Source organism: Sphaeramia orbicularis, chromosome 16, assembly GCF_902148855.1.
Source record: "Sphaeramia orbicularis chromosome 16, fSphaOr1.1, whole genome shotgun sequence".
NCBI lineage: Eukaryota > Metazoa > Chordata > Actinopteri > Kurtiformes > Apogonidae > Sphaeramia > Sphaeramia orbicularis.
The window spans coordinates 47,142,402-47,164,531 of record NC_043972.1 but is presented as its reverse complement, the minus strand read 5'-3'; the positions used below and the strand labels follow the sequence as shown (position 1 = coordinate 47,164,531).

Below are 22,130 nucleotides of genomic sequence, written 5' to 3'. Positions count from 1 at the left end.
CAATTAATAATTAAATGTTTGGTCTATAAAATGATTTTAAATGATGTCTTGTTTCATCCACAACCCTAAGATATTCAGTTTAGTATTATACAGGAGGAAAGAAACCACAAAAGGTTTAGATGTAAAAAATAAATTAAAAAAAAAAATCTAAAATAAAATACATTTCGTCTAAAATAAGAAAATTTAATTTTAAAAATTAAAGTTTTGATCACCTCTAATCAAAAGATGTCAATGAATGTATTAATGAAACAGCCAACAGCTAAACTAGTTATTCATTGTGGCTCCAGGGTCATTTCTTGGCCAAGCATTTAAGAAATTCTGACTATAAATACTCCTTAAAACAGTAAATGACCAACTTTTACACTGCTACATTTTGCAAAGTTTTTGTCTTGTTGCACCTACTTTTTATTTCATTGCTTCTTTTTACAAATAACTTAAAAAAATAAATGGCCATCTGGATCCTCCAACTAGTTATCAACATCAACTATTAAGAAGGTCTTGGCCATATTTCCAGCTGTATATTCCCAGAATGTTCCGACCATAATAAATAGTATATAAAACAAAACAAAAAAATGGTTTTGTAAAGTTTCACTCTGGGGAAAAAAAATCTGCAAAACTTGAAAGAAATGTGACATTCACTGTGATAATTACTTATATGGACTGATATGAAATTTTCAAGATTTTTGACCATATCACCCAGCTACTGGTGTTCACTGGTTCCACTCAACCAGTGACTTGTGTGCATTTTAGTACAACACTGGCCTTACACTCCATATCTTGTTGCTAACAGAAGGAATGTCATTAATCTGTTTATTGAGAGGATGGGATACAAACTCACTGCACAGTGTTTCTTTTCTTGCTCATATGAACAGATAACTTTACTCGTACCAGCAGCATCATTATGTCAATACGAAAGGGAGAAGTTGGCATAAACTTACAGGTATCAGATGCAGCATGAGTGAATAATGCACAAGTTAATTTTAATATTACTACTGCCTGATAAGAGCCAATAAAACATAATGGAAATGGTACAGGGTTTTAATGAATGCTTTTAAGCCTTAATTAGAACAAATAACTGACTATCTTAAGCAAGGGCAGGTTACCTTTGAATTACTACCTCTTCTGGCTTTTCCTTTAACTGGTAAAACAGGGATGGAGCAAAACGCTGCACATTAAGGAGAAAAAAAAAGTTAAGATCACTATAAAACAGTCTTATGGAATCCAGGGTATCATTCATCACCATGTAAAACAAGTGTGTTTTACATGATGTGTGCATTAAGAACTGTCTTAGTAAACCTCTTCAGTCTGCATGTACATATTTGCACACAAGTTCACAATGAATAAGGGGCTGGCCAAGCTGTAACGGATGGACAGCCTTACTACAGTTTTGTTTGCCCTTTTACAACTATTTACAGTAGAAACATGAATGATACCTCATTTTGCAGGGAATAATGAGCACTTTTTATATGCGATTGAAGAAAATGTTTTAACCTAATTTTCTGGCTTAAAAATAGTAAAAACGCTTCGGTTAAGGATGGACAGAAAATTAATATCTGTTTTTGACCACTTTATAAAAGCTGTCTTAAAGTGCAGTTCCAATTTTCATAAAACTGTAAAATCTTTACTGTTGGTCCTCGAGGGTGTCTATTTTGCAAAACAGTAAACAGTTTGCATTTTTTCAGTATATAGAGGCATAAAATAGCAAGAGTTTCACTACGTCTTTTGGTGATGGATAGACATAGCTGTTATGGTAATGGATGGACAAGGGAGAATAATTACAAGTTTCAATTGTTTATTCAGAATATTTATTAGTATATACATTGCATATATAATACCTACAAAGTCAAATACCTTAATAAACTAATTTAATACATTTTATCATATAGCCTATGTATCTCAGTTTATTAGATATTTGTAACCACTGTAGAAAGAGTAGAAAAAGTTTTTTAAATGGACCTTCCAACTTATCATAAGTATAATAGAGGTCCAGTAGAAGAGGATCAAAGTTATGCTTTGAATTGCACTGACAGACAAAGAACGCAAACATCAATTTATGCTTAATATAATGCCATCTAAGTATTTTTAAAACATTTTTCTAAGAATAAAACTTGTGCTGGACACTAGAAGTAATGTACTTTCAAAATATATATGTCTTCAAAAGGTGATTAAAATTTTTTTTTTGGATCTAGATGTTAACCTTCCCTTGGCCAACCCCATAAATAAATCTCACCTGACCTACATCAATCCTGTTTAGGCCTGCAAACACTCTTTTACATATCAGAACTACTACTGGGGATTGTCCAAAATAAAGAGAGTTCACACCCTGTCCACAGTAGGCATATGCTGCTCTTTTTTTTTTTTTTTTTTTTTAAATTTCTGTCCACACAAGAACTAAAAAAAAAAAACATAAATGCTCAAACAAACCATTTTTTTCCTAGTGGACTTTAAACTGTGGAACAGCAATGCCATGTTCTGCATAAACTATATTTAACTTAAAAAGTGTTTGTTCATTTTTTTAAGTAAATACTTTATATTATATACATGTAGACTTCTGGTAAATGTGTCTTTTTCCCAAACATATCTGCACTGATTGCAATCTACTACTAATCTATCTAATTTCCAAAACATCTAAACTAATGTAAAGAAACCATAATATCCTATCTATCTGCCATTGTTTTGTCATTACACAAAGCACAATGGCCATGCGAGAACTGGAGTGTAATGACATCATTTCCTAAAACACTTTGTTTTCCCACTGTGACAGAAATTGTCACTTTGGAGGGCGTGTTTTTTGTGTTTTAGTGACTCAAAATAAAAAATACCAATATGAACAAGGAGTGAGAGACAGATAAGATTCTAGAAAAATACTTTTGCTAAAAACTAAGATGTTTTGCTTTTTTTTTTTTTTTTTACTGCAATTTGTTATGGATCTGTAATAAACACTCATATTTGTTATTTGTATGTGAGGTGTTTGCAGGGTGTTTGCCTGTATTAACTGGGAAAAGTATGAAAATTATAATCAGTGGTCAAATAGTAGACTGTTTTAGGCTGCATGATTAATTGCAATCATGACATAAAGCCTGTGAAATTAGACCACAAAAACCAAAAATGTAAAGGTCCAGTTTGTGTAGGGTAGTCTTACTGTTCAGTTATAGAACACAAAGTGATGCTTTTGCAAAACACGCAAAAGGAAAGTCACTAAAGCAAAAATTTGTTTGAAACTTATCAATGTATGCATCTTTCCATGATAACTAGGCATGTATATTCACATTGCAATACTGTTCACAATTTTTTTTTTTTTTTGACAAACTGTGCAGTCCTTGTTTACAAGTGTTTCTCGTATGCTGCTTTTTGTGTGAAATTACTGATTGTCTGCACATTTATTTTTTTTTTTAGCTGAGATAAAAGCCCCCAATGATTGTTGTTTTATTAATGTGGTAAATATTGTACTTTACAATGTAAACTATGTTCTCTTGATAATTTTAAAACACTTTTTTTATGTTAGCACAGGTTAAGTTTCAAGTGGTTTAGTCTGAAACCTGAGCTCTGAAACACTGCAAGAGACCTTGATGAGACGATTGAGTCTTTCTCTTCTCCATCAACATATTTTGTTCTGTTTGTTTCTTTATTTATGATGTCAATTTATGTGATATTTATTTTAAATATATTGCCCAGTCCTGCCAAATGTACATGTGCATAAAAGAAGTGGTTGGATGTTCATTCTACGCACACCTTAGTTAGCCACAAACATCTACCTACAGTGGTGAAATTTGCCACTCACTTAAATAAAGACATGCTCATTCAGGAGGTATGAATGCCTAAAAAGTCAATAAACTGACATGATGACCTGCAAAATGCTTCAGAATTTACCAGCAGCTCAAGCAAAAGACCAACTCAATTTCAAAAAGTTTCACTGTGAGTGACAGTGCGGATGACCCAACATGACACTATAAGACCAGAGCAGAATGGAAGGAGACCGTGACAAGAGGAAGAGTATGAAGATGTAAATAAGTAACATCAAAGCTGTGGAATGTGGTTTGAGATTGGTGTATTAGAGCCTCTAGTTGTAGAGATGGTTAAAGCTCATTTGGAACACTAACCATGTTCTGCAAAAGGACTAATTCTAGAGCTTTTCCCACTCCTACCTACTGAAAAAGCAGTTCAGTTAGAATAGACCAGGCCTCTCAATGAACTTAACAGGCCTTCAACGCAAAAGACATATTTTGATTGCAGTGATCACTGCTAATACCATTCAGCAGGCAGTCAAATTTCTATGTGTGTCAGGTTTTCAATCTGACTTTTTAGTTTGTTTTCTAAACTGATTTAGTAATATACAGAATAGAACATATCTCTAAGCTCAGTGGATTTGAAACTGCCTGGACTACAGCTCCAGTTCCAAATTTGGCTTTTTGTTCTATCTAAAATTTTCCATTACGGCCTACATACTGTATATCTGACCTTTTTAATAAGAGAAGGCTGGTGGATCACTATTACCAAGATATAAGGAAGAGGATAAGAATGAATGCAATGAATTAAGTAAAATAAAAGTAGCTGACAAGAAAATAAAGAGGACTGGGTCAGTTTTAAAATCCAAATATGTTCCCAGCCAGCAAAACGCAAGCCGAACTCCAACCAGCTTTTAGGGCAGAAAGCTTCTATGACAGGTCTATTTATTTGAGACAAATATCAGCAGCAATTTCAGACCACAACATCCTCTGCTAAACAACATACAGAGGATCAGAGAGACCCACATACACAGAAAGGACATGTCAACTTATTATTCCTCCAGCTGTGCATCAGTGACGGTCGTGTTTCTTGCCTAGATGTAGCCATCTCCCGGCACCTGAGTGCTTGTCTTCTACTCCAGGGCAGGGTAGGGGCTGGGGCTGATGCGGTAGCTAGCTAAGCGGTAGCTAAGCTACCGCATCAGCCGCTTAAGCGGGTAACGTTAGCTGCCATAGATGAAGTGCTGCGGGTCTACAAAGGACAGTCAGAGGGGCTGGCTGGTAGCTGTGACACATCCAGCCCTCAGTCAGCACACCACATCAGGATACAGCCTCATTTATCGACATGTCTTCAATGCGTAGCAACACAGCAATTCATCTATTTTTCGCCGGCATCTTTCCCCCATTCTATTAGGTGTCGTGCGTTAACTTAAGGCAGGTACCACTGCCACTGAAACTTGCCTAGATAGATACAGATACTGATCGCTAACTAATCACTAGCGTATTTATAACCGATCCAACACTTTGTCAACTCACCATACGGTGAGCTGCTCGAAACAAAACCTAGGAGGGCTGGGGAATAATTGGACATTGCATGCTACCAAAACTGGGTGGTAGTCCATCATCATAATGCACGTCTCAGCTACTGTAGGTACGGCAACTAAGCCTCCCATGTTCGGCACCGACATCAAACCGACCTATTTAATCGAAGCAAGCTTCTTGCCCCATTAGCCATTTGTCCATCAGTGGCAGAGGAATGGGGACACGAGGCCGGGTGACAGGGGCGAGTAACGAGAAGAGGGGCAACACATTTTTTGCCACCGAGCACTGTTGCCCCTGACGGTCAAACCCCTTGCACGAATATTAGTCACAATCAGGAGCCAAGTGCCCCCTAATTCATACAGAAATGAAAAGGAGAGTGCCGACCGGCTATTTCTTACCTCAGGCGGTGTGTCGAACCAAGTTCCGTGTAGCAGCCATGTTCGGAACCCCTCTCCCTCCGTCCACACGAACCGAACCCCCTCCCCCGGGTCAGTAGTCCCTCTTACACAGCAGAAATCCAAATGGTGCGTTGTAAACGGTCTACCGATAAAATCCCGATGATATTAGTTTCCAGTGAAACTGCGTTATTCTGTGGACCTCAGAGAGCGGGTTGTCGTTGGGGTCTGATCGCCGGCGCAGCACAGCTAGCCGTGCCTTAGGGGAGGTGGGCAGCCTGCCGCCTCAATCACGGACACCTCGAACACAGCCGTCTTTCGGTTCGGTAACTTAATTCACTTGTTCGAGATAAATTCTCAATTATACAAGAGACCACCCGACAAAACCGGCATGGGTTACTTAGATTAGCAAGTCCGCCAGCTTTTGAAAATTATTTAAAGCTAACGTTGGCTAGCTAGCTATTAGCTAGCATGCTAGCGGTCTAATAAAACACTGCCATTGGAATTTGGAAGAAGACAGTCCGCACAGTGCAGGCTGCTTAGCGGGCAACGGCCATTCGATAGGCCGCCAGGCAGTGCAAGTAGACACTATGAAAATCAAAATGTATTTTAGCTGGCTATGGCTAGCTCTTAGCTGGCCAGCCCCTCCGTGATGTTAATATCGGTCAAAGGAGAGGGGCTGCATTGAGAGCGCACTCCCGACACCAGGCAAGCACGGCCCAGCGCGTTCCAGAGACATTTCCCACAAAATGGCTGCCAAAACAAATCTACCGCGGTTAGTCAGACAAGTAACTCCCATAAGTTAGCCTTAAATCAATAATGTTTTGTTTAAATATTACACGTGTTTAGATACATTTTCCCGAACTCAAGCCTCAACGTAAAGAGGGCAAAGAGCAGTGAGTTTGGCGTGTGTGGACTCAGTCAGTACTGTGGACCGTGGCCGATCCCCTCTGCATGTACTCCTCTACATTAACACACACACACACACACGGGGCTGCCACAGCGGCTCCACGGCACAGCGAAACACACACGGATCACACGAAGTCACTTCAAGAATTACACTTGAAACATTAAGGATCACACTAGTACATCCTGAGGTTTTGTGGCGGATGGCCTTAGTCTCATTCACATGTCAAAACCTGAGCGTCCGCAAAACTGTTTAGCTCCGTATATTTAAACTGGTCAAATGGACCGGATTGATAATCATGTAAGTATAAAATAATGCGGAGCCAGGAGAAAAACTGCAAGAGACATTTTTTTTCTCCTTTGTTTTCACATATAACCAGTGGTAAAACTACACACACACGGCTGTTTCCCGTGTATTCACCTACATAAATACACATTTGTCATACTTGTACTGGGCCACACTTAAGTTCCTCAACTGTTTGCAACTTTATGCTTAGATTTCACTACATCTGAGGCAAATGCTGCACTTTTTACACCATCCAGTTATCTGACGGCTGTTTCCAGATTACACCTGCTCAAACCACACATCTACAAATGTGATCCTTTATGTTTGTGGTAAATTGAAGGTAAACTGGAAGTAAAATGCCTCAATTTCTTCAGATAAATAAACTCTTTAAACCCCTGGTGAATTTTCTGTAAAATGGAAAATGCATTTTCTCACGAAAGTTTTTTCTGAGCTCATGATAAGTCAACTGGGGAAAAATATTCATGTACGAATACTCCATTCTAAGTAAAGTTTTTCATTCTAAACTTTAACTCAGTACACATCAAGGAAATATGACAGTTGTGGCCAAACAAGTATTTAGATTATAGCTAAATCAAGAGTCACCTAATTGTGGGCGATAATATGCTCTTTGTATCTGGCAAGTAATGACTAATATTCTTATTTATGGTTATATTCAGTGGAGGAAAAAGTATTCACACCTTAAGTAACAAATTGATTACACTAAAAATATTTTACTCCTAGTGAAAGTTTTGGATCAATACCATACTTGAGTAAAAGTAGGCAAGCATTATCAGCAGCGTTCAATGTGCAGTAAAGTGGTCTCCCTCTTTTTCCTTTTTTTTTTAGCCTATATATGTTTTTGAATTCATTTTACTGCTGAAGGCATGAGCTCACTTAAACTATTTTACACTTTGTTTAATCGTTAGCAGTTTCATATTCTGTAAGATCATCATACCTTTGTGAGTACCACGCATCTCTTAAAAATACAACTTCTGATGAGCCAAACCTGTAGTTTAAGAATGAAGACTTAACCCAACACAATCCTTCACTTTATCACAAACAATCAAAATCAACATCTTTAAACATATGTGATTTCACTGGACAGGAAGGGGATGGAAAAACTAAAATATGTAAAAGAACAAGAAGAGTAAAAGCTACCTCCAAGAGGTAGTGGATATTTGATATAATTACAATTATTTATTCCACCACATTAAAAAATAATGGGAAAAATACATGTGTGTATTCCATGTCTCTCTAAAAAAGTGACTTTTTATGTACTGTTGGTAGTTTAGTCATCTACATCAGTGCATCATAATCTATAAGACAACAACATATCTCCTAAAAGTACAAATGAGCTTAATTCAAAACGTACTGCAATAAATGTATTACATACAAATGAAGTGTGATAATGAATTAAAACACCATATATATTATCATAATAGAACACTGCCAGGAACAAAAATGTTGTACAATAAACACTATGACTTTTCATATTTGTCAGTACATATTGCTGATAATACCTCTATATATCTACAATAATATGGTTTTCAAGATTTTGCACTTGTAGGAACCTTAAAGTCTGAATATTTGTTCTGAAATTGCATTTAAGCCAGAGGCCTAAAGACAGATGTTAGACATAAGAAACAATAAAAAATATGTCATCTTATATAGTTTATGATCAATCATAATCATTATAATTCCTGATTCCGTTTTATACTTTTTTTTTTTTCCACAGGTACAGATGACATTTTAATGTGTAGGTGCAGCACATTTTGGGAACCATCTGTGTAAAATCATCTGATACATTTCCTATATGTAATTTCTTTACTAGTTTTTCTTTTAACTTTGTTTTTATCTGCTCATGCCTTTAAAGGTTTGTGTACAGACCTGGAAATAATGGTTGAAAATGTGAAATTAGAAAAAAAAAAAAATAAAATAAGTTTTTGCCTCACTTAGGCATACAAACTTGAAGTTGGAATCCAGTTGCCATTGAAACCGTCTGAAAAGCTAGGGAAAATCCTAGTACATTGAAACTAAACATTTGTTGCAACACCTTCAAGGACCACAGAATAAGAGAAACTTCTTCTAGAAATATCCATTGTAACAAGTGAAAAAGGTGGTGCTTTCAAACACCCCCGCCCTGATGTACAATACTTTGCCCCTCCTGCTCACCGATACCCTGTCTAGTCAGGGATTACTTCAGAATTTTAAATAAAAGATAAACTAAATTACTGTCCATTATTCAGTCAAACCACAGACATTATTCTGCCCAAGTCTCAACTTTAAATCTGACAGCACTATGTCTGCAGAAACTGGGTGAGTAGTCCTGGAAAAAAACATAGTTGGTTGGACAAATTATTTAAAAAAAATAATAATTTGAAGTTGAAATTTGGCCATCAAACTGCACTGCACCTCCTAGTGGTAAAGAAAATGTGTGTTGAATTTGAAAAGTATCGGGCTAATAGTCTGAGAAATCAGTTGGACCAAAATCTGAGATAGAATTCTTGGTATTATTATACACCAAATTTGAAGTCAAGAAGTGCATTTCATTTCCATAGGTCAGAATGTGAAATTTCTGGACAATTGTAAATCTTCAGTCATTGTGAGGTACATCAAAAAATTCAAAGCAATCAAAAAACGAGAATCAAACTTTATTATAAAGTTTGCAGTTGTGTCAAAAATAAAGGGAGTCAAACATCACTTTTTTTCTCCACAATCTTTCTGCTTCTTTAACACCACAGTAAATTGTAGGCCTATGTTACCAAACTACAGGTGAGAATGAATGTCAAAATTTGTACACACACAGAAGAGTTGGTCGTTGCGGCACTAACAGTACCCACATAAAATGAGAAGTTTACTATGTTCAAATGATGGTTGGGTTTGTCCTCAGATCGGATCAGGTGGTCCTGTTCTGACCATTACTTATGTACTTTCAACACAAGTCACAGGGGACAAAACCCTCAGTCCTTGTCCTGTGTTTCTTCACAGTTCATCTGATAAGCCAAGGCTTCAGCCGTCTGTTCAGTTAAAGTGGATGGATCACCTGCAGTCAAGTCTGGATTCCGTCTCCCCTCACGTCCATTCAGAGTGCACTTGATAGGGATCTTTTTAAATGGATAGTATGACCAGTTACAAATAAAACCCAATTCAAAATTGTGATTCTCCATAGCCACAAAGTGGGCACTGTGCTCTTCTAATCTAAGCATAAAGTACATTTTACTATATATATAAGTTGTGACAGATCATGTAACATTAAATATACTAACTGTACGAGTTGGGTTATTTAGGATCAGGAGCATCCACACAAAGTTAAAGCAGAGCAAAAAAAAAAAAAAAAAAAAAAAAACAAAACAGTAAAAACAAAATCTTTAAACCATGAAGTAGCTGAACGAGTTTCCACAACTACAGCAAAGTTTGTTAACAAATATTTGTTTTTTGAGATAAAACAGTTCTTAAAGATAAAAAAAAATTTAACCCTCTCACAGGGCGGTAGATATAAAATTCACTGACAACTTATCGTTGGAAGGGAAAATAATACACAAGACGGGGATACTTTAATCTTCAAGGTTTGAAGCTGCTCTGGAGCGTAGACCTGTTGTGAGTCCAACAAATGCAATAAACCTTAATCCACAGACAGATGGGGTAAAGGTGTCAGGGTCAGTGAAAAGGTGGCAAAGTCCCACTCCTCATTTCTTCTGTTTTGGTGGAGGTCTGAAGGAAAAAAAAAAAAACAGAATCAAACATTTGACACAATGACAAAAAGAAGGCACCATATATACATGAATTGAGCAGTTTGTAGGTGTGTAGATGCTATGTGTCAATATGGTATCGTTACTCTGCAACTAGAGGAAAAAAAAAAAAAAAGAGGTTGATTGTCAGGGTTGATGTGGAATGACTAGAATAAACACTTCTAAGTTTTTATGTGACTTGTTAAAATAGTTCAAGTTATTGTGTATTAGACTGACAACCAGGGTCAAATCTGGTCAGCCAAGATTATTACCACACAGAAACTGGAAAAAAAAAAAAAAAAGTATTAAATTTGTACTGGTTGAATGTAATGGAGTTGAAACTTTTGTCGATTTTGAAATAAGAATAGTGAAAATAAGGGCAAAAATGTGACATCTTTTTGTTCTAATGTATGTTATTTAACAAAATATAACAAAAAAGGGAAGCCTTGTTTTAAGAAGAGCTGGGTTTTTTTTCTAAACAGAACTTATATGGAATGTGTTCATATTAAATTAAATGTTTTACCACTTTTGACTTTTCAGAAATGATATACAAATGTGCTTAGTTGTTTTTTTTGTTTTACTCTGTTGTAAAGTATTTTCCCAAATAAAAAATAAAATTATAAAAAAAAGAAACTGAACAAAACCTTATTTGCCACTAAAAGATGGAATAATCTCAGAAGTTGTTCAAAACATAGTCACGCACATATTTGTCAGTGTACTTCTAAGTGTTCATTACAGTTTCAACTGGGCAACTATCAGACCTTTATGAACACCATGCATGAATGAAAGTAAAGACCCGTTTCATGTCCAGTAATGCCAGGGTTGAATGTTGTAGTTTCTGATATAAATACAGAACATTACCTGATTATGACAGAGGTTTTCAGGGATTCATGACCTGATAATAAAAGTTTCATTAAATGAACCAAATCCAGATATTGTTTAGTTTTATTTGTTGATTTGACAGGTACTGTGTTTCAGATCCATTTCATAACAGATGCATCTGCTAGTTTCCATCCACTGTCCCTTGTTGAGCTTGCACCAACCCTTATAAGATTAACTTCACCCTGAGAAACTATTTTAACAGGCAAAGTTTTTCGATGAGGAGATTGTTGCATTAACCCAGAGACAACACAGTAACGGGCTGCACTCTAAAGAATTCTGACTGGGTTGCATTAATGCGTCTTGATTTTACTTGCATTGGTTTAATTTTGTGTGATTGGATACAGTGGGATCAATAATAAAAACGGTTTTAAAAAGAGACTGAAGTTAATGCAATTTTCACAACATTATGCTATATAACCCACACTCGTTACTTTATTTACTATTATTATCACTATTTATGTCATTTAGTCACTTTAACAAATTTATTTAAAAAAAATTATCTTCTCTGTTTTTCTACTGAATATGATATTTATTGTCTTGTGCTGCTATACATTAGAATTCCCCCTTGGGGGATCAGTAAAGTCTCATCTTATCCAATGTCAAAACTGATGTTTGGGTCAGGTCAAGGGAACACACACAACTATGAGAAAAATCAGTTTCTCTTGTCCCATTCCATTTGTACTCGTTTGTTAGCTTATTACTGTGACGTATAATAAATGCTTGTATTAAAAATATCTGACTTGTTTCCTAGACACATTGGTCCTTCCGTCATAACAGGATCAAGAACTGAAAAAGTGTTATTTCAAATCTGTGTCAAAAAGTCCATAAGTTTCCAATATATTTTCCTAAATTTTGACGTGAGTGTAGCTTAATATGTTATTTAACACATCAAAAGCAAATGTAAGTGAATTTCCTGTGGGAACTGCATGTTAAGCACTTTGGCATAAACCTTGTCAAAATCAGTGACATTTTGATGAAACTATGTTACCGAGCACATTTCGAAATATTTTTGGTCAAAAATGTTATGCAATCATCATCCTTACTATATTTAAGTTCTAACAAATACCTACTGAAATATGTAACACACGTTGATATAGATTATATATGTACAAAGTTAGAGCCCATTGAACACAAAACATGGAACCATGTCACCGTTTGACCTGACCCGGCCTGTCAGTCATATTCAAGACATTGTAACAGTTAAAAATCTGATGACTGATTTTACTCTGCAATTGAAACCATCTTCAGTTTACAGACTCACATCCTTGCTATTCAATAATCTGAAAAAACTGTTTTTCTGTCCGTCTGACCTTGACCTACTGGAATTGAGTGCAGGGATGTTCCACAGTTTTCACACCTCACAAGTTCTTTTTAGGATTTAAGTATCAGGTTTGTTCTGGGCACAGCTTTAGTTACAAACACCACTTGAATACTCCAAATGTTAAAAATGAACACCAGTGTGTTGTGAGTTCTCTGGGAAAATTCAAAGTGAACCGTGGCAGTGACATCAAATGGTCGACGTGTATAAAGGTAGTGAAGCACAAATGATCCTAATACACAAGATGCATCATTATTAGTCTGAATTGTCAATTTTATTTTGCTCTTCAGGGTGGGTTTTAGCAGAACACAGTCCACCAGATGGAGCCCTTAAACCAGACTACGGCAGCTGAAGGTGTTGAACGGTAGGAGTACCATAAAACAGTAACGTGAAGTCCTTTTCTAACCAAACAGTGGGAAAAAGTTCAGTCTAATAAAGTTAGTATAGTTTTTAAAAGTGCTGACTATTTCAGCCTTAACACTGGCAATGACAGTGGTTCCATCTGCACAAAGATGAGCGGAGTGCACCATATGAGGAGTCTAAAAACATTCAATGCCATTTTAGTTAACCCTTTGATGTTACAGCCTTTCCTAAAGCCCTGTGGCTGTGTGTTGAGTTTGACGTTACTGTACCTGTAGATGCCCACCACTACGGCGTGGTCTCTCTCGTAGGGCTCCAGTGTGAGCTGCTCTTGTGGTTTCATGTTTTCAGAGCTCATCTTCTTCACTTCTGAGGCGAACACTGCTTCTGGTGCTGCTGTCGAGTCTATACAGTTAGCCTACCAAAACACAAAAAACAATACCATTAGTGATGATGGAGCAGTGCTGGCAAACACATCCAGGATGGATTACTTATTTAGAAGGTCAGATAATCCAGACGCTGACGTCAAGAATAAGAAAACGCCACACCTACTGTTTTGTTAACTTTAATTTTAGCAGCTGTACCAGACTATGTAAATTCTAATAAAAAGATAGGGGTGTGAGTTCACTGCTGCTGAAATAATTTTGCATGCTTCTGTTGCAATGCTTTAACAATTTAAATCCTACTTTTGCTACTATTCTGTCATAATCTACTTATACCTGGGCACCAGAATTACATCCCATGGACTGAAATACCAAAATCTTACCGATACTTGTTGCATATTAAACCGCATAGCTGTTATTAATTGAAGGGAAACTGTGCAAACTGTAGCAGACCTGATTTATTACAGAAAGACCTGAACTTTGCACCAGGGAGATCAGTTAAATTACTAATTTTGTTCATGAACTAATATATTGACAACCTAAGGGAGCGGCATTGATATGTGGGCGTCAAATTAAGATCTACAGAGTGACCTCACAGAAGAGTCCATCATGTTGGACACATGAGGTAATATTTTCAAATATTTGACTTTGATGCAGACATTGAAACCTAACTTTACGTTCACTACATGGGCATTAAAGCTCAATATCATGAGTCTGTCACAAACAGCATACTATGAGTTAGAGACTGACCTTTATGGAGATCACAAAGTGTCCTCCGTTCTTCAGGAAGTTGTGTGCATTCAAAGCAACAATCCTAGTCTGGTCAGGTTGGGCAACGTCTGCAAAAATCACATCCACCATACCTACAGAACAAGGAACAAGCCTTTAGTGAGAACATTTGGTCCATTCCACATTAGTATATGTTTGTAAATGGAGGCAACAACAAGCAGAATACAACTCAGGTGGCAATAAGACCCTGCTGTTCGCATGCAACTTGTATTCATACACAGATTAGGAAAACGCATGTTAATGTAAGGTGTAAATGCATAATGATCAGATCTGCCAGACTACATCTGGAGGTAGGTCATGGGGTGCTGCGTATGGATCTTCAGTCAGTAAAACATGCTCACGTCATGGATGTACGAGGGAGCTTCAAAAAGTTGGTGAAAAAGTGACAGATGAAAAAGTGGTTTAAGTTATGTTTATTTTCAACATATGCTCCATCCAGGTCAACCTTTAAATCTGTCTGTGTAAAACTGAGGGCCATGTGATTGAAACCATGTCAAAGCTGTTCTCTATGAGCTTTTTGAGCCACCTTCTTATTTATATATTTACAGTGCTCTTAATACATTTGTGACTCACATCTGTAACTATGTAATCACTCCCCATTAAATGACAAATAACACTGAGCACTCACTTAACCTGATTGAAATGAGAAAAAAAAAAAAAAAAGATTCATGGGCGAGAATAATTTGCCCAGTTTTTGAGTGGCAGAAAGAGATACTATCAGACCATCTAACATAGGACAAATTCTACATTATTGTTATACTTCTGTTGGACACCTACAGTGCTTTGGACTCATCGAATAACAGAGGTGAACAAAATTATGGTGCAGACATGTCACGATTCATCAACACCCACATAAGAAGAACGATATACATTAAATATACCAGATATAAATACAAAAGGAAGATTTGATTGTTAATTATGCAGATAAGTGTCTGAATAGGAGTCAAATTCTTAACACCAGATATGAACAGGGTCTGAGTAGAAGTGCTTTGATACTTGCTAAACTGAACACTGTATTAAGCAAAAGCACTGCTGAGCTAAAATGGTGCAGAAAAATAACCCCATACATGTTCAGAAATCACTACGTCAAAGATGAACAAATTAAAGTTTTTGTTCAATGATCACACAGCTAATTCTGTTGCAAAAAACAAACAGTCATTTCAAGGCTCAGAACAAAACCAATACTTATTTTAAAGGCTATGCAATAGCATATAACTGTGATGAAAAGTGATAAAAACTACTCTCTACCACCGGAGTTCCCAAAATGGGGGTCGCGAGATGCTTTTCAGATTACACTTGATGTGACCAACTTGGTGGTCACAACTGATTAATAGCAGTATTATTGCACTTGTAGACTGAAGGGAAGAAGTTTACTCTCTGAGTCTTGGAGCACAGGAAATACTTTTACTTTACAGGTGCAGCGCTTAGATCAGTAACACATGAAGGATAACTGATGGCGACAAACAGGTAAGGTATTGTTTGGCCTACAGGTTTGACTAATGGTGCCACATTCATAAAAATAAACATAAAAAGGCCAATAAACATCGTAAAACAGACACATTAACCTAAATAATATTATCATTATCATCATCTATAATAACTCACCTCTGTCTGATGTCTCTGTTCTTAAATCCATTTCCACTTAAATGTCATTTTGCACCCACCCATTTAGAATATTTTAGCTTGTTCTGCACCTTACAGTTCTATTTCAGTACATTACAGTTATTACAGATCTTTTCATACTTCTAATTTATAATGTACAGTGTAAAGTCTTTGCTCTTTCGTTGTATTTCTTTTATTTATTTATTTTTTTACAAATGTTTGCTGTAGTACTCTATTGTTAATATATGCATGTCATGCTGCTGCTACACTGCAGTTTCCCAGTTTGGGATAAATAAAGTACATCTATCTGTCTATTATAAACACTAACACAAAGCCCTCCTTGAACCCCTGCACATAAAACAGAACACAATGAGTAAAATGTACAGTACCAATAATGCAATACAACAAATAAGCCACAGTATCATGTAAAGCGTATCATAGTTGTCAGGTTGTTCTGTTCTTTTGTGTTGTTATGCCCATTTTTGGATATGCCTGTTTTTTTCCATGTTTCAGTCACTTCAGGGATAGTGGGGGTCACCAGTCTCTGGCACCATTATTTTGGGGGTTGTGAGTTTAAAAGTTTGGGAACCCCTAATTAGTTTAGTGTTTGCAACAGACCAATGTCACATGTAGTGCAGTGGCTCAGTACTACGTACCAACCAACATGCGGTATTTATGTGGATGCCGAGCATCTTCGATGATGGGAATGATGTTGGTGCGTTTCTTTGCCACATTCAGAAGGTCACGACCTGATCGATGGGAAAACTCCACAGCATAAACCAGTCCGTCCTGCAACACAAGACACCACAAGGTCACCTACAAAACCAATTCACCATTGGGAACAACCCGCCTTGAGACTAAGTGAATGTCTTATTTGTTTTTAGTCAGAAATTCCCATTTATCCCAGCACAGAGAGCATTGATGTGTACAGCTGAGAACCATCATGATACACATCAGCCAAGTTCTCATCATCTCCAGCTGAAATGTTACACTGAATGAGAATAGCCCAGACTTAGATCAAAGATGCATGAAGAAAAGACGATGAGCATCACTTTACAAGGCACTAATGTAATGTGAGCAACACATTTGGACTAATGCTTTATTATGTAAATGCATGTAGAATTCAAGACAACAGAATCATTCTCTGATGATGATTCCAAAATATCGTCCTCATAGCTTAATTGCTCAAATCATATTTTTGGCAACATTGTGATATCTGTGTCACTACTTTCCTAATCCTGTTGATTCATTTTACATGGATATCAAAATTTGGCCAAAAATATGACTTGGGCGATAATGCTTTGAGGCTAATGATATGGATGTGATTCATTGAATGATCATTCAACATCAAATGTGTTTTACTTACTGGTCCAACAATGTCAGAAACGTGAGATACTGTGGTTCCCGAGGCAGCTCCCAGATACATGACCTTGGCTCCTGGCTTGATATGGATCTGGTCCACACCTCCTAAGATCGCTGCTGCCAGTTTGGAGCGGAAAGGATTCCAAGCTCTGTACTCGATCTTTGTCTCCCCATCCTGACAAACAAGAAGAGAAAACAAAACATATACTTCAATCTAATCTATGATACACATGGCCAAGTGTCACATTATTCAACAGATCCTCAACTTGGAAAGACATATCTATATGGTACTACTGTATAAATTCATTTTAAACATACTTAACAAAATGATCTGTATGACACACTATGATACAAGTCTGATTTAGTTTTACTGTCTAGTATATAGCCACCAAATAATTTATTTTACAAATACATATAAACCTGATAACTGCATTGCGCTTGATATTTAGTAGTCAGTTTCAGCTCTTTCATTTTCATGCTTCATGGATCTGGCATTTTTGCTCTCAAAGCAATTTTGTAAAATAAAAATTAACCAATTTACTACGATTTTACATTCTCAGTTAACATTATGGTCACTGATAAAAACAAAGCCAATGTACATTTACTGAACTATATTTACAGCTTCAATATTTCACATCGTCTTTTAATGTCATTTTATAGCAAGTGATGCATCATGAGTTACTTCACAATAATGCTAGTAGGTAGTGAACATATTTAAGTCAAGTCATAGTGATTCTGTGAGTCATGTGTACAGTTATAGTCCATTTAACCTGTTGGAGTTTGTGTAAAGCCACCACTGAGGAAATGAGGTTATGACACCTCTATATTGGTTTTACATTGGCCCTTTACTCAAGCAACTATGGAAAATAATGATGGTCTTCTATTTTATTGAGATTAACTTGTTTTATTTCATTTTCCAACCTAATACACACGGTTATGAGAAACGCACCCCCCCCACACACACACACAGACTATTGGTACAAACATGTTACATGTACTGACACTGATGAGAATTTTGAGGACCAAATAACACATTTACACTCAGTGCCATCAAAACAATATAGTTACTGCCATCAAAGTATTTATAATCAAACCTATTTTTAATAACACTTTATGAGTTATTCTTCTAAGAAACAGATTATTGTTTCCCTCAGTTTGTGCCATTTCTCACCTCTACACTAATCCTCTTCTCTCCATACACAGACTCTCCCACCACCATGTTTTTGGTCACCAGGGCATCCTCCTTCCCTCTGCAGATGAACACACCTGAGAAGACACACACCACAAGTCAGTACCTGGCGGACATTACATGACATTAGTGGAAAATAAATCTACAAATCTCATCAAAAATGTAAAGAGTCAGCGATACACATTTGGTACATTACAGCAACAATGTAAATACTTAAAATAAGCTTTTCCATTTCTCAGATCTATTGTTGCTTCCTTAAAACTTGCTGCAGCCCCCCAAAAAATATGAACATGCAGGTCAACTTAGTGTTTTAGAAACTAACAGAATTAATTTCTTTGAGCTCTATTACTTCCAAACAGAGTTTTTGAGGCCGACTCCATAACTTGGACTTGTTTATCTTATTCTGCTTATAAATGCTATTTCTAGTAACTATTTATGGTTAAATGTGCCTGTTAATTTTGTTTTAACTGTAATCTTTAACTGTGTTATATTTGCTGCTGCCTATCTTTACCAGGACTCCCTTACAAAAGACCTTCTTAGTGTCAATGGAATTGTTTTTATCCTGGTTAAATCAAATTTAAAAAAGTCTTTTCTGATCTATTCACTTTACAAAATGTCTACAGAAAGAGTCCAAAAACGGAAACCAAGCCAAATAATTCTGACAGTTTCAGTATGAGAACTACCTTCATGTCTGTGGGGCTCCACCATGACCTTCTTCCCTCCTCCAAAACCACCTCTACCACCTCTGCCTCCTCCTCCCCTGCCTCCTCTTCCTCTTGGAGTGCCTCTGCCACCTCCTCTGCCTCGGAATCCTCCACCATCTGGAGACCTGAATCCCCCACCTGAAAACACAAGCATTTAAAAGAAAATATTAACTGCACAGCAGGGTAAAACATGTCTTCACACCCCTGCAGGGTGCTTGCTCTTTATCCAAATAAAAATTCCAGACTTTTTCAAAACTGTAACCCCCCCCCCAAAGACCTTGACTTTATGTACTTTTATGCTATGCTTACTTTTTTGGTACCAATGGCACCCCTTGCGTGTATTAGACAAGTTCATTGTAATAAGTGCATGAATGAATGCACAATTCACAATAAATTATGTTTTACAGACAGAAATATTTTCAAAATACATGAAAATTACAAAAGTGCATGGATATCACACAAACAAGTTTCACTAGAACCATTCCAGACTTTACAAGGTCTGGAAAACAGCATTTCAAAATTCCATACTTTTTAAGACTTTCAAGACCTGCGCAAGCACCCTGCCCTGGTCTTCAATAACTGGGCCAAAAACTTTAAGATGATAGCTTTTTCTGGTCTTACCTCTTCCTCCTCTGAATCCTCCTCGTCCACGGTCACCAAATCCTCCTCTACCACCGCCTCCTCGGCCTCCACCTCTGCCTCCCCTATCTCCACGAGGACTGAACCCTGAAAAGCAAAATTCACAAAGACACATGAATGAATGAAGGGAGCAGCATGTCCTCATTTCTGAGAGTGGTGTGATTTTTTTTTTTTTGCACACTGATAAGTCCATGCGTTTCACATACAAACGGCGTTAGTGACCACTACAGGAGGTTCCCTGTATTACAGTTTGAGTTCAATTTTAGACCCTTCCCCAGTGATAAGAAGTAGGGCATGGCGCAAAAGTGAACTTGCAATTCATTCTGAACGAGTTGCTGATATTTTCATCTCATACCCATATCTTACCTCAGAGAAGCAGTGTGAGAAATGCAACATCAGGATAACTCATCTGATATGCTATACCAATGGATGTTGTGAACTTATCTTTAGGTGTCTTTGAGTCCATTAAATACTCATGGATTTAGCACAAACACAACTGAATAGGCATTCTGTTGGTTTGTGTGTACCAGAACCTGATCACTACTGAAATGCGAACCATAATCTCAAAATCAACGAAGAGCCCCTGAATTAAACTGTACTCATAATATTACCACCTCTACACATGGTTATTGTAAGCACATTAGTAGCACAAACATACCAATTTAAAGTATATTATAATTTAGGGCACAGATGATACATTTATGCAAAGTGTCCTTCGAACAAAATTCCTCTTTGTATCTGAGCAATACATGTAGGCTATACACAAGAATCCCATATAAAGCTATGAGAGCCTGGTTTACAATTGAAAGGGTTTTTAAGACTTTACGCACAGTTTATTAAAAAAACAAACAAACAAACCAAAAACATTAAAAGTGATTTTGTAGAGAACACACTACAGTCTTCTTTTTCCCATGTGACAGATCTGTGCAGAGACAGTGTAGTTGGTTTGGTGGTTCTTTGTATTCAAACTCTCACCGTCTGTGATATATGGAAAAAAGGGTTGAATACTAAACGTGTAATATTTATTTACTAAACTTTAGAGACGCTATCCAGGCTTCACCGGGCCACTAGGGATATCAACTACTTCACTGTTTGAGTTATGGTTTAAAAAAAAAAAAAAAAGGAAATTGAATGTCCGACCTGATCTATTTAATCGCACACGCGGTTGTGACTACAGTAAAGACAACATTCCTCTTTCAGTCTGTACGTACCACCACTTTAGATGTATTTGCCGTATTTACCAACAACTTCCAACGACATTTCACTGTACACCACGTATTTAACTTATAACACAAAATAAACAGACGGTGTTGACCCTTAGACCGCTTCAATTCCCAGTTTAGTTAACATACATAGATACTGCGTCACTGCTAAACTCGAATTAGTCTAGTATACACAGTAAGTACATACAGTAGTTCCACATATGTTTTTTTTCTGATCTTAGGAGGGCTGCTCGCTTTGATTATAAGACTATGCAACACCGGACTCAACACGTGTGTTTGGCGACATGAGGACTGTACAACATGCTAGTAGCACAGGCTAGTTTATCCGGGCCCAGACAATTACAACTACACCGTAAACTCACTACGGACACATCTAATCTAAACTACATGTAGACTCTTCAGAATAGGAGTTTGCTTGCTTAGCGAAGGCCTTTGTCTGAAATTCAAAGTTAGCGTGCTAACACTGCATCCTGAGCAGCATGGTGGAGGAGGCCTAGCATACTTCAGCAGCACTTTTTAACTAAAATACACAAACGGACACACTAACGAAGTCTACAGGTTATTTAAAGATTCTATGTACTGAAATAACATTCTTACCTGGCTTCATCTTCGTTCAGATGGAGTCGTAGATTCTTTAAACCGATGTAGTCGCAAACTTGTGTCCTTTCCCTCTTGTTATGAGCTTGGAACAGACGCGCTACAGTCACATGTGCTACTTCTTCCACGCTGTAGCGTCTTCTTCTTCTACTGCTGATATGGCGTCTGCTCAGACATGCGCATTACCGCCACCTTCTGGTAGGACATAGTAAACACACAGACCGAGCTAGATGTACTTTCTATTCGTTTGAAAGAGGCTACAAAACTGAACAAATCCTCTTTCATTCTGGAAAGTTATGTTGTCTTTCTTGTCTACAAGTTGTAAAACGTATTGCAAAATTTTGATAAAAGTCAAAGTAAAAGGGGAATAACGCAACGTTTTACTGTATTGAATTATGCATTATGATAAATGTACCCGTACATTTATCAATCATAAATGTAAAAATGTATAAATATCCGTGGTACTAGGCTCAGTTTTAATTTTTGCATGACAAAAGCGC

General features: G+C 37.0%; 3 protein-coding genes across 3 annotated transcripts in view; all 3 read right to left on the bottom strand.

The window, feature by feature from the left end:
- Positions 1-6,559, bottom strand: part of dyrk1b (dual-specificity tyrosine-(Y)-phosphorylation regulated kinase 1B) — a 51,368-nt gene extending 44,809 nt beyond the window's left edge. The window contains exon 1 of the mRNA XM_030158139.1: positions 5,666-6,559. The gene's annotated coding sequence lies outside the window, so the exon portion shown is untranslated. The remainder of the gene's footprint in view (positions 1-5,665) is intronic.
- LOC115435634 (zinc finger protein 239-like) overlaps positions 1-22,130 on the bottom strand; it is a 695,125-nt gene that overhangs the window by 177,956 nt on the left and 495,039 nt on the right. The window lies entirely within an intron of this gene.
- fbl (fibrillarin) lies at positions 9,485-21,772 on the bottom strand. Its single transcript, XM_030158170.1, has 9 exons — positions 21,631-21,772; positions 19,793-19,897; positions 19,151-19,309; positions 18,450-18,544; positions 17,283-17,453; positions 16,573-16,705; positions 14,276-14,388; positions 13,415-13,560; positions 9,485-10,565 (listed from the first exon to the last, which is right to left on the bottom strand). The coding sequence occupies exons 1-9, from the start codon at positions 21,638-21,640 to the stop codon at positions 10,541-10,543; spliced, it is 957 nt and encodes a 318-aa protein (XP_030014030.1). The 5' UTR covers positions 21,641-21,772; the 3' UTR covers positions 9,485-10,540.

Coding starts and splice junctions, on each gene's coding strand:
- fbl (XM_030158170.1), bottom strand. Junction 18,545..19,150: donor GGAGCCCCACAGACATGAAG/GTAGTTCTCATA, acceptor GTGTCTTCTCAG/GTGTGTTCATCTGCAGAGGG. Junction 16,706..17,282: donor TTTCTGACATTGTTGGACCA/GTAAGTAAAACA, acceptor CTTGTGTTGCAG/GACGGACTGGTTTATGCTGT.